The 27,304-nt window shown below is 39.3% G+C and overlaps 2 protein-coding genes across 17 annotated transcripts in view; one reads left to right on the forward strand and one right to left on the reverse strand.

The window, feature by feature from the left end:
• Window positions 1-21,288, reverse strand: part of CEP63 (centrosomal protein 63) — a 78,258-nt gene extending 56,970 nt beyond the window's left edge. For 6 of the 12 annotated variants that reach the window (XM_070466708.1, XM_070466707.1, XM_070466716.1 and 3 more), the window contains exons 1-4: window positions 20,596-20,887; window positions 17,973-18,010; window positions 11,485-11,553; window positions 10,373-10,550 (exon numbers count right to left, since the gene is read on the reverse strand). In XM_070466708.1, coding sequence (XP_070322809.1) covers window positions 10,373-10,550; window positions 11,485-11,553; window positions 17,973-18,010; window positions 20,596-20,844 — 534 coding nt within the window. In that variant the 5' untranslated portion in view covers window positions 20,845-20,887. The other 6 variants (XM_070466711.1, XM_070466710.1, XM_070466717.1 and 3 more) reach the window with 6 other exon arrangements.
• Window positions 21,033-27,013, forward strand: ANAPC13 (anaphase promoting complex subunit 13). Of its 5 annotated transcripts, none has more exons than XM_020875289.2 (3): window positions 21,033-21,121; window positions 22,426-22,556; window positions 26,612-27,013. In XM_020875289.2, the coding sequence occupies exons 2-3, from the start codon at window positions 22,458-22,460 to the stop codon at window positions 26,735-26,737; spliced, it is 225 nt and encodes a 74-aa protein (XP_020730948.1). In that variant the 5' UTR covers window positions 21,033-21,121; window positions 22,426-22,457; the 3' UTR covers window positions 26,738-27,013. The 5 variants fall into 5 exon arrangements, with proteins under 5 accessions (XP_020730948.1, XP_020730947.1, XP_070322820.1 ...); XM_020875288.2 differs by having other exon boundaries at window positions 21,059-21,148; XM_070466719.1 differs by lacking the exon at window positions 21,033-21,121 and adding an exon at window positions 21,345-21,456.
• The last annotated feature ends 291 nt before the right edge of the window (window positions 27,014-27,304 follow it).

The following is a 27,304-nucleotide window of genomic DNA, read 5'->3' on the forward strand; positions in this document are numbered from 1 at the left end:
TAAAGAGAAAGAAAGTGAAAGTGAAAGTAGCTCAGTTGTGTGGGACTCTTTGCGACCCCATGGGCTGGAATTCTCCAGGCCATAATACTGGAGTGGGTAGCCTTTCCCTTCTCCAGGGGATCTTCCCAACCCAGGGATCAGACCCAGATCTCCTGCATTGCAGCCAGATTCATTATCATTTGAGCCACCAGATAAAGAAGGCCAACTATAAAGTTCTATGTGGATTTTTGAGTGCATTGAAGTCAATGCATCTAACCCCCACATTGTACAAGAGTCAACTCTACTGCTATGACCCAAACTGCAAAAGGCCAACCACTGACAGATTCTCTTGACAAGGAAAAAAACACTTTTTGAAGCCTAACACTTCCCTTGTGACATGAAACATTTCTAAGATATTCTTGATAAGTGTAGTACCATCAACAGAATCAAAATCTCAATGTATCACTCACAGAAGTGCCCTTAAGAAGCAGAACAACAGCACTGAGTGGTGATCCTACTGGTAGGAAAGCCCATCCACGTGGGGCTTGGGACCAGTGTTTACCTACAGTCCTTCTAATCCTTCTGAGATTAGCATTCATGCCAGAAATTTAGGGGACGTTCTTGCACTCATACATGCTTTCTGCTTCTCTTCCAATATTCAATGTTCTTTTTATTGTATCAGCTAAATTAAGAGAAGTCAATTAGTAAATGTTATTAAACTTTTCCCAAAAATCATCAATAACACTGGGTGTTGAGATCATAAATAATATTTATTTTCTTCTTTTTTTCCCCCCTTTTCTTTTCAACAAGTGTAAATGTACATTTTTTAAGTTTTCTGAATTTTATTTTAAACCTAACCAAAAGAAGAAAATTGTTGAATTTGGGCATAACTTTTTACACTAGTCACACAATGTGGCCAAAAACAACATTCACTAAACTCAGTGATTATTAACATGGACATGTAATAGAATGATCATGTGCCTCCCTTTACATTTTCTTAAAGAAGTTACATATGTACTAGATGTGACCAAGGTAACATGATCCTTGAAATATTAACAACATTAACATTCTTATGCATTTTCACCAATGAATTTTTCTTCCGAAAAAAAAAAGAAAAACAAAACAGAATTTGACATACAAATGCTTTCTATGCATTATAAAGAAGAGTATTAATGATTCAAGATAGCGGTGTAGAAAGATTCAGAACTCACCTCCCTCCTCAGACTCACTGGATCTACAGCTAAACATGGAACAATTTCTTCTTGGAAAAAAACTTAAAGCTTGGTTGAGGGACAACTACATGTTGGACAAAATAAAACCATACAAAAGCCTGTAGGGGAGATGGAGACACAATCTCACCGTAAATCTCACCCCTAGTGTAGCAAGCATAACCAGAAGGGAACTCAAAACTCAGATCTTCTCCTTGAGGAGCAAAGGGTTCAAACCTCACCTTGGGCACCCCAACTTTTAAGACATGCACTTGAGAGGTGAGCCCCCAAACATCTAATTTCTGAAAACCAATGGGTCTTGTGTCCCAAGATCCACAAACTGAGAGCAACCTGAGAAACACCTCTTAGAGGGCTCATGTGCTTGGACTCACCCATCCCAGAGTCCAGCTCAGAGGCAGTCAATTGGGGTTAGACTTAAAGTGAGTAAAGCCCACCATCAAAACTTCAGCTAAAGGGACAGGGGTCTTGTTCAACACACAAAGGTAGGATCCTGCTGGAACACCCTAGAAACAAAGCCTAGAAGGTACCACCTTTGTCATGCTCCAGAGCACCACCATCTCCTGGAAGAGAAACTTGCTCTGATGTCCTGGTTTTTACAGCTCCTGCCCAGGCTATGATTCTAGATCACCTGGCTCTAGAGACCAACGGAGCTTCGTGTTCTGGGTCCTAAGGAACTGTTATAATCAGTGTCACCCAGAAGGAGCTCATGCCCCAGTCAGGTGCCTGGATTTTTGTGACTACTGCTAGAGGACACCTCTACATTAACTGGCTCTGGTGGTAAGTGGGGGCTTCCCTGGTGGATTTACAAGAGTCCACCTGCAATGCAGGAGACCCTGGTTCAATTCCTGGGTTGGGAAGATCCCCTGGAGAAGGGATAGGTTACCCTCTCCAGTATTCTTGGGCTTCCCTAGTGGTTCAGCTGGTAAAGAATCCGCCTGCAATGTGGGAAAGACCTAGGTTCAATCCCTGGGTTGGGAAGATCCCCAGAGGAGGGCATGGCTACCCACTCCAGTATCCTTGCCTGGAGAATCCCCACTGGCGGGCTACAGTCCACGGGGTCACAAAGAGTCGGACACGACTGAGCGACTAAGCAAAGGTGGTCAGTGGGACTTATACTCATGGGTCCTACAGGACTGCAACCCAAGGAGAAAGGGTTCTTAAACAGCTACTATCACAAAGGCACAGCAAAAGGCAACAGACCCTGGAGTTGCATTCTTTCTGTGGAGGGAGACTATTAACTGATCATCATGACTGCTAAGGGACAAGCTTCTGATTAGGCAGGCATCTTGGCGCTGACTGCAATCCTTTCCAGAGACCGTGGAGGGCACTACCTTTGCTTTCACACTGCTGCCTCCAGTGCACAGATGGCAGAGCTGTACACATGGCTTGTGCCCAGGGGCCTCCCTTTGATTATCGAGCTCTAGGTGACTGAAAGGACTTGCATTCCTGGATCGCACAGGACTATGGCAATCAAAGGGATAGTTCTTGGCAGGCTTCTACCCTTAAGGCACTGGACAGAAAGTAGAATGAGGCACACTCCCCAGGCTTTCTGTGAGAGTCCGCTTTACTTGTCTTGGACCTTTGTCCTAAGGAGTAGGCTTCAGGTTTGGCTCACATTTAGTGGCCTATGGAGTTGCTCTCAAAGAACATAGGCTGTGGACACCTTCTTGGCATTCTCCCTCTGCCTTGCTCCAGCCAAGAAATATTACCCAGAAAACAGCTCATCTGGAGCCCACATGGTGACCTCCAAATCACCCGGCTCTGAGGACCAATGTGGCTTACTCCTGCAGCCCCTCAGAACTATATATATTTGCATACTTTAAAAGCTGCTGCCCCAGCTTCCAGTCAGTCTGAATCTAGGTGCTGAGATTCTCCATTTCAGGACAATGACAGGTCTTGGCACATCCTCAACTACTGGGAGCTACTAAAAATACAATAGGCTGCCTAGACAAGTACAGACATTTGAGAAACACCCAGAAGCTGAGGCAGGGTTGAATTACAAGGTTCATCTCCTACAGAAGGCTAGTCCTTCAATACTGGAAGAGGTGGTTATTTCATTTATTGTACAGAAGCAAATGGAGAGTCAAGGAACAGAGGAATATGTTCCAAATGAAAATAAGATAAACCTCAGAAGAAACCTTAATGAAATGGAGGTAAGTAATCTGGGATTACCTGATAAGAGTTCAAAGTAATGGTCATAAAAATGCTCACTGAACTGGGGGGAAGAATAGATGATGAGAACTTCAACAAAGAGACAAGAAAAATATAAGAAAGTACCAAGTAGAAATCACAGAACCAAAGAATACAATAGCTGAACTGAAGAACACACTAAAGGGGTTTAATGGCAGACTAGATGAAGTCAACTCACTGACAAGGCAATGGAATACGCCCAATTACAGCAGCAAAATGAAAAAAGAATGAATACTGTGAAGATGGCTTCAGGAGCTTATGGGACACCATCAAACAGACTTTCACTTTATAGGGCTCCTAAAAGAGGAAGAGAGAAAGGAGTAGAAATCTTATTTGAAAAAAATATGGCTGAAAACTTCCCTAACTTGGGGAAGAAAACAAGCATCCAGACCCAGGAAATCCTGAGAATTGCAAACAAGATGCTACTAGGGCTTCCCTGGTGGCTCAGTGGTAAAGAATCTGCCTGCCAATGCAGGAAACATGAATTCAATCCCTGATCTGGGAAGATCCCACATGCCTCAGAGCAACTAAGCACGTGGGCCACAACTATTCTATTTAGCCTGTGCTCTAGAGCCCAGGAGCCGCAACTACTGAGCCCTGGTGCTGCAACTACTCACGCCTGCAGGCCCTAGAGCCTGTGCTCTGCAACAAGAGAACCCACTGTAATGAGAAGCCTGCACACCGCAACTAGAGAGTGTCCCCTGCTCGCCACAACCGGAGAAAAGCTCACCAGCAACAAAGACCCAGCACAGCCAAAAATGAATGATAAATCAATAAAACTGTATTTTAAAAGATGCCATCAAAGAGACCCACACCAAGACACATTACAACTAAAATGTCAAAAGTTAAAAGACAAGGAGATAATCTTAAAACCTGTGAGAGAAACACTAGTTCTGTACAAAGGAACTCTCATAAAGCTATCAGCTGATCTTTCAGCACAAACATTGTAAGCCAGAAAGCACGGTACATTCCAAGTACCAGAAGAAGAAAACTTTCAATCAAGAATACTCTGCCCAACAATGTTTTCATTCAGAATCAAAAGAGACATAGAGTTTTCAGACAAGCAAAAGTTAAAGGAGTTCACCACCACTAAATTGGCCTTATAAGAAATTTTAAAGGGACTCCTTTAAGCTGAAAGAAAGGATGCTAATTATAATTAGTAACAAGAACACAAATGAAAGGATAATTATCATTGGAAAAGTAAATATATAGTGAAGGTAGTGGATTAATTACTAATAAAGCTAATATAAAGGTTAAATGAAAAAACTATGATTACAATAATTAGCTAAAAAATGCACAAGATAAAAATATATAAAATGTGACATTAAAACATACAACATGAGAGTAAATGTTGAGTTTCAGAATGGGATCAAACTTCAGATGTTATCAACTTAAAATAGGCTGTTACAGATATAAGTTGTTAAATGTAAGTCTCATGGTAACCACAAAGCAAAAACCTACAATAAATAAACAAAGAGGAAGAGAAACAGACATAAGAATGCCACTAAAGAAAGTCATCAAACCACAGAGGAAGAGAGCAAAGGAAAGGAACAGAGAAAAACTACAAAAGCTGCTAGAAGACAATTAACACATGGCAATAAGCACATACTTATCAATAATTACCTTACCTGTAAATGGACTAAATTATCCAACCAAAAGCCACAGAAAGGCTGAAGAAGTAAAAGCAACACACTCCTATGTGTACTGCCTACAAGAGACAACTTCAGATGTAAGGACACACTGAAAGCAAAGGGGTGGAAAGGAGAGTCCATGCAAATGAAAACCAAAAAAGAAAGACGGGTCAGCTATACTTATATTAGAAACAAACAAAAAACAAACCTTTACAACATATTTTTTAATAAGAAACAAAGAAGGGCATTACATAAAGGGGTCAGTCCAATGAGAGGATATAACATTTGCAAATATTTATGTATCCAAAATAGGAGCAACCTAAATATGTCTCACAATTATTAAGAGACCTAAATGGAGACATAGGCAGCAATACAATAATAATAGGGGACTTTCATATCCCACTTACATCAATGAAAAAATCATCCAGACAGAAAATCAGTAAGGAGATATCAGCCTTAAACAACATATTATACTATATGGACTTAACAGATATTTATAGAACATTCCATCCAAAAACAACAGAATACACATTCTTCTCAAGTATATACTGAACATCTTTAATAGATAAGTCATATGTTAGGCCAGAGACCAAGTCTTAATAAATTTAAGGATATTTAAATCACATCAAGCATCTTTTCCAATCACAATGGCATGAAATGAGAAATTACATGACGAAAAGTGGAAAATATACAACTATGTGGAGATTAAACAACATGCTACTGAATAACCAGTGGGCCAAAGAAGAAATCAAAAGAGAAATCAAAAACACCTTAAGAAAAACAAAAATGTAAACATTAACATGCTAAAATTTATGAAATACAGTAAAAACAGTTCTGTGAGGGAAGTTTACAGTGATAAATACCTACTTCAAGAAGCAAGAAAAGTCTCACACACAATCTAACTTCACTTTAATGAACTAGAAAAAGAAAATACAAAGCCCAAAGTTAGTAGAAGAGAGGAAATAAAGATTCAGCTCAGTTCAGTCACTCAGTTGTGTCCGACTTTGCAACCCCATGGACTGCAGCACACCAGGCCTCCATGTCCATCACCAATTCCAGAAGTTTACTCAAATTCATGTCCATTGAGTCAGTGATGCAACCATCTCATCCTCTGTCATCCTTTAGAGCAGAAATAAATGAAATAGAGACTAAAAAGACAACAAAGATCAGTCAAACTAAGAGCTAGTTTTTAGAAGGCAAATAAAATTGACAAAACCTTAGCTAGGCTAAGAAAAATAGAAAGGACTCAAATAAGTCAGAAATTAAAGAAGAGATATTACAAGTGATACCATAGAAATACAAAGGATCATACAGACTACTATGAACAATCATATGCCAACAAATTAGACAAACCAGAAGAAATGGATAAACTCCTACAAACATATAGGCTCAAAGACTAAATGACGATGAAACAGAAAGTCTGAACAGACCAATCACTAGCAAGCAGATTGAATCAGTAATCAAAAACTCTCAACAAACAAAAGTCCAGGGCCAAATGGCTTCACTGGTGAATTCTATGAAACAATCAAAGAAGAATCAATATCAATCTTCTTCAAGCTCTTCCAAAAACTATAAAAGCGGGATCATTTCAAAACACAATTTATGAGGGCAGTATTACCCTGTACCAAAACCAGACAAGAGTACTACCAAAAAAAAATTTTTTTTTTTACAGACTAATATCCTCGATGAACATAGATGCAAAAATTCTCAACAAAATATTCAGTAATACGTTAAAAAGATCACATGTCATTATCAAGTGAAATTTATTTCAGAGACGCAGGAATGGTCCAACATCTGTAAATCAGTCAATGTGATACACTATATAACAAAATGAAGACAAAAATGCTATGATCATCTCAATAGATGCATAAAAAATATTTGACAAAACTCAAATACACTCATTTATGGTAAAAATCTCAAATCTCTCAACAAAGCAGGTATGGAGGAAACATACCTTAACATAATTAATGGCACACATGACAAGCATACAGCTAACATCATACTCAATGTTGAAAATCTCAAAGCTTTTCCTCTAAGATCAGGTATAATACAAGGATGTTCACTTCACCACTTTTATTCAACACAGTATTGGAAGTTGTAGCCAGAATAGTTAGGCAAGAAAAAGAAATAAAAGGCATTCAAATTGGAAAGGAAGAAGCAATACTGTCACTGTTTGCAGATGACATGAAAATAGCTAGGAAACCGTAGAGTCCATCACAAACTAATAGAACTAATAAATGATTTCAATAATACTACAGGATACAAAATCAATTTAAAAATCTATTGTGTTTAATAACAAGCTATCAAAAAGAGAAATTGAAGAAAATAATCCCATTTACAACTGCATAAAAATAGTAAAATACGTAGGAGTAAATTTAACCAACAAGGTGAGATATGTGGATACTGAAAACTACAAAACATTAGCAAAAGAAATTGAAAAGGACACAAATAAATGGAAAGATGAAAGACTAAAAGGATCGCTATTGTTAAAATGGCAATATTATCCAAAGCAATCTACAACTTCAGTGCAGTAGATATCAAAATTCTAATGGCATTTCTCACATAAAACAAACAAACAAAAAAAATCCTAAAATTTGTATGGACCTGAACAGTCAAAGCAATCTTGAGAAAGAACAAAGCTGGAGGCACCATGCTCCCTAACTTCCAAGCATATTTTAAGACTATTATTACATGCAAATAGTAAAGTTTTATTGACATAAAATCAGAGACTTAGATCCATAGAACAGAATAAAGAGCCCAGAAATAAACCCACATACATATGGTCAATTAATTTATGACAAACAAACCAAGAATATACAATGGGGAAAGACAGTTTTTTCAATAAATGATGTTGGGTAAACCAGACAGTCACATGCAAGAGAATGAAAGCTAGACCACTATCTTACACCATTCACAAAGTTAACTCAAAATGGATTAAAGACTTGAACATAAGACCTGAAACCATAAAACTCCTAGAAGAAAACATAGGCAGTAAGCTCCTTGATATAGGTCTTGGTAATAATATTTTGAATCTACACCAAAAGCAAAAGTAAAAAAAGTAAAAGCAGCAAAAGGGAAAATACACAAGTGGGACTGCATCAAACTAAAAAGCTTCTGCACAGCAAAGGAAACCATAAACAACATGAAAAAGGCAACCTACTGAATGGGAGAAAATATCTGCACATTAGTAACTGACAGAGAGTTGATACCCAAAACATACAATGAATTTACACAATTCAAAGGCAAAAAACCACAAATCATCCAATGAAAAAATGGGCAAAAGATCCAAATAGACATTTTTCCAAAAGAGATATATAGATAACTAACAGGGACATGAAAAGATGGTCAACATCATTAATCATCAGGGAAATGGCAAATCAAAACCACAAAGAGAGAGCAACTCAAATCTTGCAGAATGGCAAGTAGCAAAAAGACAACAAATAACAAGTGTTGGCAAGGATGCAGACAAAAGGGAAACCTTGTGCACTTTTTGTAAACACTTAAGTTAGTGCAACCATTATGGAAAATAATACAGAGAATTCTCAAAAAATTAAAAATAGAACTACCATACAATCTAGTAATTTCACTTCTGAGTATTTATCTGAAGAAAATAAAAAAACACTAATTCAAAAAGATACATGCATCCTCGTGTTCACTGTAGAATTATTTATAATACAAAGATGAGGAAATAACCTCAGTATTTACTGATGACTGAATGGATAAAGAAATCATGGGATATGTGTATACATAAAGAATATTATTCAGCCATAAAACACAAAAAAGTTGCCACTTGCCACAGTATGAGTGGACATTGAGAGCATTACACTAAATGAAGTAATTCAGACAAAGAAAGACAGATACTCAAATGCTGTCTGATCTCTTACACGTAGAATCTACAAAAACAAACAAAAAATAAGCTCATAGATAAAGAAAACACATTGGTGGCTACAAAAGGCAAAGCTTGGATCAGAGGGTGGAAGAAATGAGTGACCAGTGTTTTGTTTTAATACACTGATTTTTAAAAAAATTTAAATGTTTTCTTCAACAAATATATAAGAAACTTAGATTGGTACAAAAGTAATTGCGGTTTTGCATTGTTGAACTTTGCCATTTGATATTGGAATGCATTCTTAAATGTGATTGTTATACATCATTTTAATGCACATTTCTCACTTTATATTTCTTTGCTAATGACTTATTACTTACTGTTTATTTTATATTTATTTTAGTCTATGGAAAAGATGTTAGACAAAAAGCAAATTTGAACAATTTTCTTACTCGAGTTCCAAATGGGTTGGAAACCCGTGGAGACAATTAACATCAGCAACACATTTGGTCCAGTAATTGCTAATGTACTTACAATGCAGTGGCGGTTCAAGAAGTTTTGCAAAGAAGATAAGAACTTTAAAGATGAGGAGCACAGTGACCTGCAATAAGAAGCTGACAACGACCAACTGAGAGGATCGTCAAAGCTGATCCTCTTACAACTAGATGAGAAGTTGCCAAAGAACTTAATGTTGACCATTCTATAGTCACTTGGCATTTGAAGCAAATTGGAAAGGTGAAAAAGTTTGATAAGTGGGTACCTCGTGAGCTGACCACAAATCAAAAAAATCGCAACAACAATGAACTATTTCTTGATCTGATTGTGACATGCAACAAAAAGTGGATTTCACACAACAACCAGAGACAACCAGCTGAGTGACCGGACCACAAAGAAGCCCCAAAACACTTTCCAAGGCCACACACACCAAAAAAAGGGTCATGGTCACTGTTTGTTGGTCTGTGGCCCATCTGATCCACTACAGCTTTCTGAATCCTGGCAAAACCATTTCATCTACAAGTATGCTCTACAAATTGATGAGATGCACCAAAAACTGCCACATCTGCAGCTGACACTGGTCAACAGAAAGGCCCCAATTTTTCTCCACAACAATGCCCCACCTCACGTCACACAACCAACACTTCAAAAGTTGAATGAGTTGGGCTACAAAGTCTTGTCTCATCTGCGATATTCAGCTGACCTCTCACCAACTACCACTTTTTCAAGCATCTTGACAACTTTTTTTCAGGGAAAATGTTTTCACAACTAGCAGGAGGCAGAAAATGCTTTCCAAGAATTCACAGAATCCCAAGGCATGGATTTTTATGCTACAGGAATAAACTTGTTTCTTACTGGAAAAAAAAATGATTATAATGGTTCCCATTTTGATTAATAAAGATGTGTTTGAGCCCAGTTATAATGATTTAAAATTCATGGTCTGAAACCACAATTACGTTTGCACCAACCTAATAAAAGGCAAAGTGAAAATATCAATAAGAGCAGCAAATCGTCTGCATTACCTCTTTGTGTTTCAAATCCAACTGACTCCTGAGAGCCTTAAGTTCCCGTTCACGGATGTCCAAGCAAGTTTCTAGAGCGTGTGTCTGTCCTTCCCATTCAGATTTTTTATGAGCTACCATTATGTCAATCTGTTTCATGAGCTCCTGCAGTTCTGCTTCACAGGATGTCAAAAATCCCCTATAAATAAGAACAGACCCTTAAGAACACAGAACATATCTCCAAGTGGCTTTTCATCTTTCACATGTAAAAATAGAGCAAATGTAAACCTACCTAAGGTGGAACAATGTCAACAAATAATCAGAAGTAAAAAACATCTCTGAGCTTTTCCCTTTAAGGCATCTAAGGCGATCACCTATTCCACAGAACAGTCTTCCTCCAGCAGCCAACCTAAAGCTTACATCATGTGGCCAAACACAGACTGATGTAGGAAGTCTGGTTTGGGAATGAGACTTCCAGAGCCAACAACTATCTCATCTTCAACATTTTAGGGAAGCTTTCTGAAGAATCCAGGCAAGCATATGTCATATTCTCAGCTAGCCAAGCAAATAAATAGCTTTGGAAACAAGTAGGAAAATGACAATACAACTTTAAGAACTGTCTTAAGAAATTCATCCTTGAGCCAAATTTATTTCAATTACTTTTTTCCAACTCATTATTAGCAACTTACTACAATCTATCTTCCTGTCAACTTACTGATGTCCATCGATATTTCAGTAGATATCAGATATCTAGCTTTTTACAAAGGTAAAAACACAAGTGGACACAAATGTACTGGATTCAAAGAGGTTTCCAGGAATGGCCACAGAGAGATAACTACTAAGGCTTAAATACTTTAAAAAAAAAAAAGTCATTTGCTCTTAGTGTCAAAACAAAATTGTTTTGTTTTTTAAAAGGTGAAAATTTAAAGTGGGTTGACAGAAAGTATCCAGCTTCACACTGCTGAGATAAGGGAAACACCCCAAGGAGAGATACTGTCCACAAACATGACATGGATCAGCCTAGATTTTGTTCACATTTCTTCTTCTGTACCCAAAGCACAAAATGGTCAGAGGTGTAACTCAGACATGCTTTTTAAACTCAGTGAGAAACTTAGGGTCAAAAGCAAACTTACCCATCATGCCCCCGATTTTGTATTCCTTCCAACAAAGCCTCCATCGCCAAATCTCCTTTGTTTTGGCAACTGGGAAAGCAAAAAAGCCAGTCAGGAGAAAACTCATTTTTTATGTTGCAACATTCCAACTTACAAACTTAGGAATGTGAATGAAAGCATACAAATTAACAATGAGAAAATGCAGCACTCCTTAGGATAACTGTAGAAGGGTCAAGAAATAGCTCTTCAAGAAACAGTAGAACCAAACACACTTCAAAATAACTTAAAATGATCTGTACTGCCATTGACACTTCCGAGCATGACTAAAATCAAATACCTTATTGTGGCATTGCTACTTTCTCACCTAAGAGTAGGTCTGGGTGGAAGTGGGGTGCTAGCAGCAGAGGGACACAGACACTAAGAAAACAAGAGGTCAGAGGAAAAGTGAGCTTTTTTTAAAGAGATAGTGTTAAAAGGTTAAATGTTCTGTGCTTGAACTTATTGGTCCATCATGGGAGCTCCTATTCGACTCTAGATGACAGGCGTATAAAGCTCCTAGCACAGCTTCCATCCCCTAAGAGGCAACTACTGACCTCCTTCCTCTGCACTTCATTGTTCTTAGTCCTTAGCAGGTCATTTCACTGGAGTTACATCACACTAGTGAGTGAAGTGAAGTCGCTCAGTCGTGTCGGACTCTTTATGACCCATGGACTGCAGCCTCCCAATCTCCTTCCATGGCATTTTCCAGGCAAGAATACTGGAGTGGATTGCCATTTCCTTCTCCATACATCACACTGGAAATGTCTTTTTTCACACCCTTTTCCCTTACTATTCCACCCTCAAGGGCAGAAAACCAGTTTTATTTATAACCCACAGCTCCAGGACTTAGTGTGGCATTTCAACCTGATCTGCGCTAAATACTTTTGGCTGGCTTATATCAATTCCCCTCCCTTTTTTACCTAGCCTCCTATACAAACTGGTCTATAGCTGGAGAACTGCAGAGAAGAATCTAGCAGAGAAAGAAAGGAAGGGAGACAGAACAGACTATCACAGAAAGAGAAAGACACACCATAAAGAAAGGCAGATGAGACGAAAAAAGACCGCCCTTAACTTTGGATATGCCAATGAACAGTAACTGCTGTAGGTTTCTCACTTATCACAAAACTTCAGAATGTTCATGTGTCAAACCACTACTCATTCCTGAAGAACTGCTTTTATCCTTCAACATTCAGAGGCTCAACTCTGAAACGTCTTCAAATTATATTGCTCTAAGAGAAGTCCTCTACTCAATAAAGAAATCAGTGTTGTCTTTCAAGGAATTAATAGTCCAGTATGGGAAAGAAAAAAATTAACTAAAATGTTTCCTTAAAGTGAAAAATACAGTAACAGAGGCATGCATAGGATGTCCTGCAGACACAGAAGAATAAGAAGACTGGAAAATACAACCACTGCATGTTATCTGCACCTATTTCTAAAGTTACTATGAGAAGTTTTAAATAACTATTCATGCATAAATATGGCAGAGAGGATTTCTTTCTAGTTGGTTTATCATTTGTATTATACCAAAATTAGACAAAATAAAAAGTTAAAGGTTTTCATGTTCTATTTCACTGTCTTTCAAACAATGATACAGTCAATTACAACAAGACAAAGATTCTGCTTTGCTCCACTTCAGGGAACTGAATGGCAGGACACAGTTCAGACAGTACTATGTAGATGAAGATCCAGGATAGAGTCTAGCTTTGTGTCCTTGAACTTCAGTTTCTTTCTTATAAAGGGGTATGACCTATATAGTTTCCAAAATTTCTTCCAGTTTTTAAAGGGATTCTAATGGTCAAATCGGAGAAGGCAATGGTACCCCACTCCAGTACTCGTCTGGAAAATCCCATGGACGGAGGAGCCTGGTGGGCTCCAGTCCATGGGGTCACCAAGAGTCGGACACGACTGAAGTGACTTAGCAGCAGCAGCAATGGTCAAACACATATATACTGTAAGTACCATGCTCTTGACAACCCTATGTGGATATTTAGATTTAGTAACATAATACACAATATATTTTCTGGATGACATTATTTAGTAATTAGCAATATTTATTTTGTTGTTGTTCAGTCACTAAGTCATGTCTGACACCATGGACTATAGCACACCAAGCTCCTCTGTCCTCCACTAGCTTCAGGAGTTACTCAAATTCATGTCCAGTGAGAAGCTAAGTCACTGAATGCTCAACTGTTCTGCCTTGTCTATATTGTCTAATTCAATCTTCATAACAATCATAAAAGATACATACTATCATTTTGAGGAAACTGAGGCTTGAAAGGTTAACTTGACTATGGCAAACTACAAACCTCAGCCCCAGGACTCAAACCTAGGCAGTGTGACTCCTAAGCTCCAGCCAATATGTGATCTTTATATATTTTACAGTATTCCAGATCTTAAAATACATCATCATATCTTCTTTTGATTTAATCTTCCTGATATAAACAAAGTGAAACCATTTTGAAAAGTCTGGACACAGGAAGAAACAAACACAAACTGAACTATGACACCACCACTATGGACACCAGAGGGCAGTAGCACAATCGTGAAAATAGCCCATTTCAGAAATTAAAATCATGGTCTAAGTCTAAGACAATGAGATCTGTTTTAAACAAAAGGTGGGGGTGATGTAGGGAAGATAAGTAACATTTGCTACAGAAAATAATCTAATATATAATGTTTTTTTAAAAAATACTTTCACCATCTCCTTGAGGAGCTAACAAACACCATCGCTTCTCCTTCCTGAGGATCAGGTAAATAGCAAGAACTCAGATTTTCTATGGACTTTTCTGAGTTTCTCGCAGCTATATCATGAACTCCTTTCCTAAACAATCTGACCCTCATTCAGCTGCATGCAGTACATTACTTTGCTTTCTTTTTTGGCCTGTTCCATGCAATAATTATGTAAAGTCTATTCTTTGTCCAAAATAAATACAATTTTAAGTATTACGTTGGTGCAAAAGTAATTATGGTTTTGCATTATCGAACTTTGCCATTTGATGTTGAATACATTTTTATATAAATGTGGTTATGTTATACATTTTAATGCACAGTTCTCGCTTTATATTTTTTTGCTAATGACTTATTACTTGCTATTTATTTTATATTTATTTTAGACTAGGGAAATGATGCTAGACAAAAAGTAAATTTGAACAATTTTCTTGAGTTCAGAATGGGCCATAAAGTAGCAGAGACAACTCACATCAACAATGCATTTGGCCCAAGAACTGCTAATGAATATACAGTGCAAGGGTGGTTCAAGAAGTTTTGCAAAGGAGACAAGAGGCCTGAAAATGAGAAGCATAGTGGCCAGCCATCAGAAGTTGACAACAATCAAGTGAAAGGATCACTGAAGCTGATCCTCTTACAACTACAGAAGTTGCTGAAGAACTGAACATCAATCATTCTATAGTCATTTGGCATTTGAAGCAAATTGGAAAGGTGAAAAAGCTTGGTAAGTGGGTGCCTCATGAGCTGACTGCAAATAAAAAAAAAACAAAAAACCTCATTCTGAAGTGTCATCTTCCCTTATTGTACGCAACAATGAACCATTTCTGGATCAGACTGTGACGGGCGATGAAAGTGGATGTTATAGGATAACTGGCAACCACCGCCTCAGTGGTTGTACTGAAAAGAAGCTCCAAAGCACTTCCGAAAGCCAAACTTGCACCAAAAACGGGTCATGATCACTGTTTGGTGGTCCGCTGCCTGTCTGAGCCACTACAGCTTTCTGAATCCCAGTGAAACCATTATATCTGAGAAGTATGCTCAGCAAATTGATGAGATGCACCAAAAACTGCAATGCCTGCAGCTGGCACTAGTCAACAGAAAGGGCCCAATTCTTCTCCTCGACAATGCCTGACCACATGCCGCACAACCAACACTTCAAAAGTTGAACTAATTGGGCTACAAAGTTTTGCCTTATCTGCCATATTCACCTGACTCAACCAACTACCACATCTTCAAGCATCTTGACAACTTTTTGCAGGGAAAATGCTTCCACAACCAGCGTGGTGGCAGAAAATGCTGTCCATGAGTTCATGGAACTCCAAGGCATGAATTGTTATGCTACAGGAGTAAACAAACTTATTTGTTGTTGGCAAAAATATGTTGACTGTAATGGTTCCTATTTTGATTGGGCTTCCCAGGCGGCGCTAGTGGTAAAGAAACCGCCCGCCAACGGAGGAGACATAAGAGACATGGGTTCAATCCCAGGGTGGGGAAGATCCCCTGGAGAAGGGGATGGCAATCCACTCCAAAGGACTGGAGAACCCCAAGGACAGAGGAGCATGGCAGGCTACAGTCCATGGAGGTGCAAAGAGTCAAACATGACTGAGCAACTTAACATGCTATTTTGGTTAATAAAGATGCACTTGAGCCTAGTTATAATGATTTAAAATTCAGTCTGAAACCGCAATTATATTTGCACCAACCTAATAATTAGTTTGATAATCTGTTACTCCCTGCCATTAACATAAAATGTTAAAGTAGTTAAATGGAAACTTTGTAGCTCTAAAAATTGGTATAGGACAAGCTTAGTCATTTCAGCATTTAGACCAAGACATCAACAAACAAAAGTTATAATTAAAAATCTCCATTGGAATGAAGATTGTTTTAAATCAGTGAAATCTAGAATAAGGTGCTTAAAGGAAATACAGACTTTTTCATCAAGTCTGGAAAGCTGGGAAAACATACGTTAAATCTTAAGAGAAAAAGAATCCAAAGAGGGTATCTAATAATGGGCAAATCTTTGAAATTTATTAATATATTGGAATTTAAGAGCTAGAAAGGACCAGAAGGCCTCCCATTTAGCTTCTTCAGTTTATAGATCAGGAAAAATATCCATAGGTATATGCTTGAGATCAAATTATTCACAAAATGGGACATAGAAAGAAAATAAATCTAGTTGGAATTATGAATTAATCCTGAGAAAGAATATGTCTATTCATCAAGTTTCATTTTAAAGGAGGATTACAATGCTTTGTCGCTTACCTGCCTTGGTGTTACTGTGATTACAAAGATCTATGGCTGTGTCAGATAGACTGTGACTGAAAAACTGTACCTGCTCCAATAAATAATCAGTATCATTTACAAATGCCCAGAAGGATTCCTACTTAAACTTAAGGGAGAAAATTATCAGATAAAAGATCAAAGAAACCTTCCAAAATAAAAACAAAATTTTAAAACACGGTCTAAATTATGATTCCAAATTCAGAAAGAATAAGGGCAAAGACTAAGAAATCTTTAGTAGATAAAAATACAATTTTACATGGCAAAAATGCTGTAAGCAAAGCTGAAAGATAAATGACAACAATATTTAAAGTTTTATCACAAGGGGTTAATTATCCAAACGCATGGCTTCTAAAAACTGAAGGGAAAAAAGAAATCTATAGAAAAATGGGCAGAAAATATGAACAAAGAGTTCACAGAAAGAGAAATCCAAATGACCTTAAACATATGAAAAGATGCTCAACCCTGTTCACAGTAAGAGAAATATAAACTACATGTTATGCATAATTGTCAAAATACATTAAGCATATAAAATTATATACAGATATATAATATATAGTGCATTTGTTCTTATGCAAGGATAAACCCCAACTGGTAAATGTGATACCTGTAAGAAAGGGAAATAGTCAGGGTGGAGAAAACAGGAAGCTAAACTTCTCAGGATGGATCTTAATGGGTACTTGTTTTATAGGCACTATGCCAATGTTTTACTAATAATGAAACAAATCCAAATGAGTGGGGAAAAAAAAGCAGTATGAAAATTACTGGAAATGAAATAACTATCAACTAGATACCAAGTTGGCAGCCTTACCATGTAACAAATTGCTTCATATGCTTTGAAAACACAACTTTACTGTACATATTTCAAGTGGGGTAGGTACTAAGGACAAAAAGTACTACAAAGAAATCCTAAACACCATTTAGGAAACAGTTAACAGTAAATTTGGTATCCTTAATTTGAAAGAATTACATACAGGAAAAAAGTAACTGTTAATAAGCAAAAGAGAAAAAGATATAAAAATATAAAATCAAGTGTTTTTAAAAAGCTATGAAATTAAATTGGCAATATCAATGTGAATTCTGTATGTTTCTTGTTTTAAAAATGTACCTATTTCTTAACTTTTGCTACTGTAAATCCTAAAACTAATGGCCAACCTAGTAGCAAGAGCACCTCTAGCACCCAGATTTGTCTCTCAAATCACCACAAGGAACCAGGGCTTCTTGGTGGCCAGAAATGTATAAGGAGCCAGAAACATGTTTTAAAAGAAAATAAGGAAACTCTCAAAGACTACCACTAGTCATATCAAAGTAGACAGGAGCCAACTTAAACAGGCTGCCACTTGCCAACAACTTGAGTATGCAAAAAAAAAAGAAGACTGCAATAGATTGAGACAGTTTAAATAAATTCAAATCTATAAGTTCATGATGATTAAAAAAAAAAAAAAGAAAATCCTCATGGTTACCTTTGAAGGTTGCTAGGCCACCAACTCATTACTGTGCTCTGAAAATAGAGGGAAACAATTAAGCATTTTTCTTGCTTTTCCTGTACAAACTGTATTTCAAATAGCTGGTGGGGTAATCAAACAGCTGGTGAGTTTAAAAGTTCTTCATAAAAAATTTCCAGCTAATAAATACTAAGGAATGATGGAATTAGAAAATCACTATATTGCAGCCCCTAATGCAATAATGGATATAAGCAATTTTAAGTGAATGGTTCATGGATAATTTCATGATGAATGGATGGGGCTGACAATACCTGAACCCACACTGCTCAATCTTAACATTAAGAAAGAGAAAAACACAAAAGTAACTTGCCTCACTGAAGTATTTTGCACCAACAGTGAAATCTTCCTCTGCCTGCTCCCCCAAAAAAGTCAAGGTTGAATCTGATCAAGCTTCTAGATGAGTGCTGATCAACAGAATTTTATGCAATTATGAAGACACTTTATATATGCAGCATTTGAAGAGTAGCTATTTGGCATGTGTGACTATTAGACACTTGAAATGTGGCCAATGCAGTAAGAAAACTGAAATTTTTAGTTTTATTTAATTTTAATTCATTTAAATAGCCACAGGTGGCTGACACCTACTATATGGACAGTGCAAGTCTAGATCTCACTGCCAGTTTATTCCCTTTAAAGGAAATAAAGGGAATAGGTGTACAAGTTAAAAGATGGCATCTGGATGCAATCAACTAAACCTAGAATGTTAAGGCAAAAAAGGGAGGCAACAAAACTGTAACATTAAAAAAGATTGAGGGACTTCCCTGGCAGTCCAGTGGTTAAGATTCTGCCTTCTAGTGCAGGGGGTTGCTGGTTCCATCCCTGGTAGGGGAGATAAACTGCCACATGCCAAGTGGCCAAAAAACCAAAACATAAAACAGAAGCAATATTGTAACAAATCCAATAAAAGACTTTAAAAATGATCTTCAGCAAAACAAAGCAAAAAAATCTTAAAAAAACAGAAAAAGACTGAAAAAGTGTATCAACTCAATGCAACACATAGATCTCTATGGGATTTTAATCCAAACAAGCTGATTTTAAAAACACATATATGGGACAGGTGGGAAAATCTGAACCCAGATTGAATACTGACAGTGTTGTTCAGTAATACTGACAATGTTGTTCAGTCGCTAAGTCATGTCCATCTCTTTCCAACCCCATGGACTACAGCACCCTATCCTTCACCATCTCCTGGAGTTTGCTCAAACTTATGTCCAATGAGTCAATGATGCCATTCAACCATCTCATACTCTTCTATTGCCCCCTTCTCTTCCCACCCTCAATCTTTCCCAGCATCAGGGTCTACAGGATTTTTACTAATTTTCATAGATGTGATGACAAAACTGTGGTTTTGTAAAGCTGAAAACACAATCTGAGTTCTTGAAGAAAAAAATTTTAAGTAACACAGAAACCAAAAATTCAATTCCTGAAACCCAGGTCAGTGTCGGTTTTAGCTGAATTTCAAATCAAGCTGACATATGTTTAAAAGTAGAAAGCTCTAATAAAGTTGACTACTGATGCTGTTACCATCCAATACCACTACTACCTTAATAGAGAACGTGAAGGACAAGCAAAGTTGTTTTACCTTTAAAGGTGAGACAAGTGGCATCAATACAGTTAATACATACAACAACTACATTAACTGTTAAAACCTGAATCTACATCCATTTTAAAGAGTAGTGTAACTAAATGTTTATAAATATTTAGCCCATTTTAATTTCAGTCATTCTTACTATACTGATCACTGATGATATAGTCAAAAGGCAAGAAGCTCAATAAAAACCTAATAATACTACATTTCAAATAAGAAAATATATACCCTTTATTATATCATTAAGCTACAGCTATGATCAGTATAGAAATATTTGAAGGTAACGTGTAGTTAATGATCCCTATGGTTTCCTCTTCGCATCTAGAAAATAGTTAAATGCAAGCATGTGGGGAACTGTATAACAACAGGGCACAAATCCTACAGTACTGTTTTATTAAAGGAAGAAAAAAAAATGTTCAGACTGGTTTAAGGAACAGTTTATAAGGCTTAAGGAAAACTACTCTGCGCAATACGTGTGCTCTAACTAGTCGCTGTAAATGAACACGAGTCGCTGACAGCAAGCTCACTTTTACTCGGATGTTGTAAAAACTACATTATGAGCCTAGCTTTACTGCTTTCAAATATGTTCACGATTATAGTGTTCTATGGACCCATCCCTTTTGTTCTCTCACTTTATTATTTATTTCGCATCCCTGATTTCTACGGAGCAATCAGTAAGTTCAGGGTTCCCCAAACTCAGTCCTTCATGATTTCTGCCACATTACCGTACCTCTGGAACTAACATTAAGGTTTTTAAACCAATTACTTTTAAAAACTTGCTAAATTTCCCACCCATAAATGAACCGCTATCACCGGCCGTCAGTAACTAAGTCCAACAAGGCTAGGAAGCTAACCAGATGAGGCAGCCCAGGCGGGAAGGCTGGGCCGGGGTAACTCCCCAGAAGTGGCAGACTGGCTCGCTGCCGACTCCGCTGGGAGAAGAGGAGCAGCTCGCCCACCCCGCCGCCCTGCCTCAGGGGAAGGGCTGACCACCTGGCTAGCCCGGACTGCGCGCCGTGGGAGGCCATATCTGGCTTCGCGGCTCTGCGAAGCGTTCGCGGCGAGGAGGAGGGGCGGGGCGCCGGGGCGGAGCCGGGCCGGCGGAGGCGAGCCTGGAGGCCAGCGGGCGGCTGAGGAAGTCGGCCCCCGGCCATTCGGCCGCTCAGTCCGCGGCCCCACTGCAGCCAGGGCTGCCTCCGGTTCCGGACACGGGCACCCGTCGCCTGTTGGACTCTCACACATGCGGTTACAGGCCTGCCACGAGCGCGCCCCCGAGTCTTCCCGCCGTTACCTCCGGACGGGGGCGCGCACGCGCGTCACCGCCAACCTGACGTCCAGTCACGGCCGTCGGAACGTTCGTTCCGCCTACAGCTCCCTCACTTTTGATTGAAGCAACGTCCTCCTTGACTCCCCCTCCACCCGGCCAAATGGGCTCACCGACATCCGGGGATCGGAGAGCAGGGCGCGTTGGTCACATGACCGCTGGAGGCGTGGTCCCGGCCGCGCTGGGCCAGTGCCGGTAAAGGTTTCCCGCGCCCTGGCTTAGGTAGTGTACGGGAGGAGCACGTTCGGGTTTCTGCCGATTCTATCGGCCGAGGTTGTTGTCCTCATCTCATCCTCATAACTACCTCCCTTACCGCACGTCGGGAGGGTAGAAAGGGACTTACACGGCGGTCCTGGACTTCCCCCGCTTCCGCATTTGGTATAGCCCGCCTTGGACCGGAAGCCGAGGCTGTGGGGCGGGATCCCATGCCTGTACGGACGGTGGTGGCCCGAGAGGGTCATATTTAATGGGGGGAAAGGCATTCCAGGTTTGCTCTTTTAACTACAAGTTTACGGAGCTCTAAAACAGAGGTGAATAAAACTGCCCCTGTCCCGGAGAAACGCACGCACCGCTTGTCTGGGAAGACCCTGTAACGGGCAATGTAACAAGCTCCTGATGGGGCCCATTCAATGCGCCCAGGGAAATATGGAACCTGCGGAGGGGCGGATACCGCGTTCTTGGAGCTTAGAGAAAGCTTCCTGCAGGAAACAACCTGGGAGCTAAGTTGTTTAGAGTAACTGGGGGTTAGCTGAGGAAAAAAGGAAGAAGACAGCATTCCAAGCTTTGGGACAGTCACGTGTGTGAGAAAGATTTTGTTCAAGAAAGTGGTAACGGTTCATTATGGGGACTGGCAAGTGCCTAGGACGGTGGCTGTGGCCTGTTCATTGCCCGCCTTGTACTTTCCAGGCTTCCAGCCCCTGAAGAGTGAAGGCACTTTGACGCCTAACTCTGGACAAGAGATGTTGGCCCCGATGAGCTGACACCCAGCTTTGAGTTTGGAAGGAAAAGTAGGTGTTCGTGATGGGGCAGAGACCTTTTTAGGTACAAAGGCTGGAAAGTGTGACAAGTTAGATGTATTCTAAAGAAGAATAGGTGAAAAACGATTTGAGGCCAAATTGGGGGAAAACATGCTGAATCATTAATAAGAAATTTACGCACAGCAATTGGAAACAATAATGCTTGAACGATCAGTCACAAAGCCAACTTAACTTGCCTAGTGAATCATAAAAACAAGGAACCATTCAAGGGCAGAATGCATGCTGACGCCGAGTGATCCAAGAAAACTTTACCAAAAGGTGAAATCTATGTGTGACTAGGAAGATCAGCTGGGAGGTACTGTGATGTTATAAAGAAACTGTAATCTAATCCAGGTGAGATGAGTCTTTCCCTGGATGATCCTATGCCAAAACATCCACACTAGAAAGCCTAGAGAACCCTAGTGCTGGATTACATCATCTTTTCATTCTTCATGTTTAAGAAATAACCTCTTTGGTTTACAGGTCCCATCCGACAAGATCAAAGCTGCAAGAGAATGGACAGTGAGGTACAAAGAGATGGAAGGATCTTGGATTTGATTGACGATGCTTGGCGAGAAGACAAGCTGCCTTATGAGGATGTTGCAATACCACTGGTAGGCTGTAATGTGTGCTTAGGGTGATGGGTTAAAGGTCTGATCTGGTAGACCCTAGTAGCTGTAGGTTATCAATGGACAAATAAACTAAAGTCAAATCAAAACTGTGGAGTCCTCTGACTCTAGAAACCTCTGGAGAGCATTTAGCTCAACTTTGTATTTGAAGAGAAATATGATTCAGATTGCTGAGGTGACCAGCTCAATTAGAGGTCATATGAGAACTGGAACTGAGGTCCTCTGAGCTATGTTCTGTCCAGCACACCAAAGGTAGTAAAGAATTTAATGCACACCATGAGGAGGAACAAGAAACAGTGGTATATGCACTTAATTTCTCTACCTGTGGCCTGTCATTTTTAGAAACTCACAGTTTTGGAACACATACCTAGTTGAAGTTCCCTGGAAAATATTCAGAAGAGACCTGGCTTTTCTTCTTTTACATTTAGATCATCAGGCTCTTTTCTTCCCTAATCTCTGGAAAATTCTCCAGGGAGTTTGTTAAGCCTCACATCGTAAGATCTAAACGTTTTGCTTGAATAAATGCTTACTAAAAATTCTGTTTATGTCATAGAGGCCTAACAAGAAGAACAAGGACTGTTTTTCTTTAGAGCCTGCCAAGAGTTGTTGATTAAATAGAGCTTGCGAGCAGGGATCTGCTGCTGCCATATATGTATTCATTTAAGAATAAGAGGTAATGTGTTCAAGGAATAATACACATAACAGATAATAAATGACAGCTTAGTTCAAGTTTAAAAAAAATAATCAACAGAGCATAATAAGAATTATAGCTCTGCTTTGATTGAATACCTGTTTTGTGCCATGGACTGAGGTTGAAACCTGATGTATTTTATCTATATCCTTAAAAGAACCCTCGGGGGTGATGATGATGTCCACACTGTATAGGAAGAAAATAGGATCAAAGAGGAGATCTTGCCCAAAGGTTGGTAGCTAATAAGCTGGACTTCACACTGAGGTCTGTGAGGCTCCAGATCCTGCCCTGTGGACTTTTGTTGGTTCTTTCGTTCTGCAAGCAATTCTTTGAAGCCTATTGTGTGCCTTAAGACTAGGTGAACATTAGGACGTTTTCTGCCCCTCTGAGTCTATAAAGGCAACATATGTCAAAAAATAATTGTAATAGTGTTCTGAGTGGAGGTCATGAACGACTATGTAGTCTAAAAAGTGACTGCTTGCCTGGTGGGCATTTGAAGGGGCTTCAGAAGGAAAATCACATTTAAGCTGGTTGTAGGGGAGGAACAGAGGGTTAGTGAGAGTGGACAAGCAGTGGGAACAGACGTGCAAAAGTTTCAAATGGCTTTGGGAGATGGTAAGGTATTCAGTGGAGAGGTATTCAGTGGATGGAGAATATAACTGTCATAAGTAAGAAGAAAAGTTGGTCTTGGACCTTGTTTTGAGAGGCGCATTTGATACCAAGCTTGCCCCTCATCCTGAGGAGTGAGGATCCTCAAAGTAGAGATCTGCTATGTTAAAAAATACTAGAAAGTCAGTTCAGCAGCATTATTAAAGAATGTCTGCCAAGGAGAAAGGAGCCAGTGACAGAGCAGAGAGGCCAATTAGGAAGCTAATGCAGTGTCTAGACAAAGGAGGAGGGTATAAACAAAGGCAAGAAAGTGCAGAGGAATTGCTCAATTCTGGACATGCTAACAGCAGGATTTGGGGACCATTTGTGTGAATGGGGTTGAGGGAGAGGGAAATTTCTATGCTGACTTCCAAGCTACAGCCTGGCCGTGTTGCTAATCCATGTCTTTTTCCCAGGGCTTGTGATCCTAAGGCAATGTTTGTGTCAGTTAGGCTTTGCTGCTGCCTGACAAATATCCCCAAAATATAGTGGCTTAAAACAATAGCTATTTAATGTCATGAGTTTTCTTGTCTTTGCCAGCATGGTTGATCCCTGATGGACTTGGTGGTGGTTTGCAGTGGGCCAGCAGACTAGCTGGTGGCTAAGTAATTCTGAGGCTTTGACATGTCTCACAGTGAGCAGGCTGCCAGCTGGAATGATGAACTAACTAGGCCATAGTCTCATTACTCAGCAGATTAGCCCAGACTTCACATAGTCATTTTCAGATTCTCAGAGCAGGGTGAGAGGAAACTGCAAGGCTTCCTGGAGCCTAGACCCAGAAGTCACATGACCAACCCCAACCGAGGGTTGGGGAAATAAACTCTGACTTTTCATAGGAGTAGCTGCAAAGAATTGTGGCCATTTTTTGATACTTTATTTTCCAGGCACATAGGCAATTTTATATGTTGGCATTTGTTGCAAGAGACAATAGTGACCAAATTAAAGACATGCTTATTTTAGAATGAGATGAAATTAAATAATTGATTAACCAAAGACTTGTTTATGCTTTGTCATCTATAAATAGTTATTGAAACCAAATTTTCTCTTTGAGTGCGTTTTTGCTTTACAGTAAATGATAATTCCTTTCAATTTGTACAAGTATGTTTGAATCTGAGTTTTACCTTTGTAGAGCAAAATGTATGTGATTCAGATATACTTGTACATCTTAGAATTAAATCATTTTATTCATAATGAATGTCATTTTGAAGGAAAAAGTTATTATATTCATATACTGCAAGTTGGAGTCCAGTGGAAAATCCTAAGTCTGGATATTGAGTAACAGTTTGCTCCCCTTAAAAATAAGTCTAAATTAAGATAAATGAAAAGAAATATATTGGTATCAGAGAATTCTAGTACTAAGAAGAGTTCTGATAGTAACAAATTTAAATACAAGGAACCTATCAAAAAATTCTCACCACCCCACAAAAATCTGGTGAACTGTGAGAGGTGATGGACGTGTTACTTAGCCTTATTGCAATAATCATTTCACAATATATACGTGTATCAAATCATCATGTTGTACGCCTTAAACTTACAAGATGTTATATGTAAATTAAATCTCAATAAACCTGGAAATACATAAGGACACTGCCCCAGATTCTACACCAAGTGTGGCCCATGGCTTATTATTTTCAGACAATTGTGGGTAAAATTTTGAACTGCAAGGAGATCCAACCAGTCCATCCTGAAGGAGATCAGTCCTGGGTGTTCATTGGAAGGACTGATGCTGAAGCTGAAACTCCAATACTTTGGCCACCTCATGCAAAGGGTTGACTCATTGGAAAAGACCCTGATGCTGGGAGGGATTGGGGGCAGGAGGAGAAGGGGACCACAGAGGATGAGATGGCTGGGTGGCATCACCAACTCGGTGGGCATGAGTTTGAGTAGACTCGGGGGTTTGTGATGGACAGGGAGGCCTGGTGTGCTGCGATTCATGGGGTCGCAAAGAGTCAGACACGACTGAGCGACTGAACTGTGTTGCTTTCTGTTGCCCTGCTCCACCACTAGAGGGAAATCTCTTCTATTGTGTTATGTTTCTGTGCTCTCCACTTACCTCCATTATATAACAGAGGCACATTGGATACAGGATTGTTTTGAATACCTTTCTCGTGCTCAAGGAATATGCCAGCAGATGTGGCATTCTATAAAGCAGCCTCCTCCTCCACCCCCTCCAAAAGATTGAGTGCTGGCTCTTTTCATTGTTCCTAGCCACTAGTGAGGATGACAAGTAGTCCATGCACTGGACACCCCATGCAGTGCTGGGCACCTGACATGTGTTACCTTATTTAGCCCTCACAGCAGTTCTGTGAGGTGATGACTCCTTTTTTCTCTCATTGCTGAAAAGGAATCAGAGCCTCCGAAGGTCTGAATACCTTGCCGGAGTAACCCAGGAAATGGTGGAGTCATGAGCTTCGATCCCAGTGGCTCCAGGAATCCTGTGTCTAGCCTTCTGCCACAGTGCCTCCCATACAGGCCTCAGAGTCATGATGCCATCGTTCTGACTGGAGACGGATGGGGCACATTTGATCAAGACTTGTGATTTTTCCTCACTTTTTTTGATTTTAGCTCTTTCTATAGGATATATTTCTATACTACCTGTTTCAGGAACTCACAGGTTTTAACTCTTAAGTATTCTTGAGTTTTAAGGGGTTTGTTAATGCAAAGTAAGCCATCGTTCTGAATGTCCTTCGTACCTTTTCAGAATGAGCTCCCTGAACCTGAACAGGACAACGGAGGCACCACAGAGTCTGTTAAAGAACAAGAGATGAAGTGGACGGACTTGGCTTTACAATATCTCCATGAGAATGTTCCCCCCGTAGGAAACTGACACCTGGCTCCTTGTTCATCGACAGATTTTTTTTTTTTAATACAGATACAAAACATTTTCTTTCTGTCTAACTTAAATCTTTTAGTGATAGGTCAGTGCTCAAAAATATACAACTAATTTTGTGGCAGCAAAATGTAATGTGAAAATCTCAAATCAGGGTGAGAAGTTGATTGCAGTTTTTTAGGGATGTAGAACATCTGGCCCTTTGAACCTAAAGTTCTTCACTGACTAGCTTGTGTTTGAACATGATTCATTAAACATTTGCCTTTAATTCTGCTTTTGCTTTACTGTCAGAGTTCATCACTTCCCAACTACTTATATGTGTCCTACGACACAGGTGATTGAGGATTTGAGAGGGAAAGGTGAAGAAAGATGAAGTCAGACATGAGAATGAACTCATATCTCCCCATTCTGAGAATCATCCGAGTGGGTATGTGTGGAGTCTGTAGATGTGGATACATAGGCTGGTCACTGACTACTGGGATTCCTAAAATTCCCCATGAAATTTTCAAAACTTCGGATAAATTTACAAATTAAAAGCCATCTTGACAATTAATTTCTCTCCCT

The sequence above is a fragment of the Odocoileus virginianus genome, chromosome 4 (assembly GCF_023699985.2).
Source record: "Odocoileus virginianus isolate 20LAN1187 ecotype Illinois chromosome 4, Ovbor_1.2, whole genome shotgun sequence".
Classification (NCBI taxonomy): Eukaryota; Metazoa; Chordata; class Mammalia; order Artiodactyla; family Cervidae; genus Odocoileus; species Odocoileus virginianus.

Coding starts and splice junctions, on each gene's coding strand:
- ANAPC13 (XM_020875289.2), top strand. CDS start 22,458: ATGGACAGTGAGGTACAAAGAGATGGAAGGATCTTGGATTTGATTGAC. Junction 22,557..26,611: donor AGGATGTTGCAATACCACTG/GTAGGCTGTAAT, acceptor GTACCTTTTCAG/AATGAGCTCCCTGAACCTGA.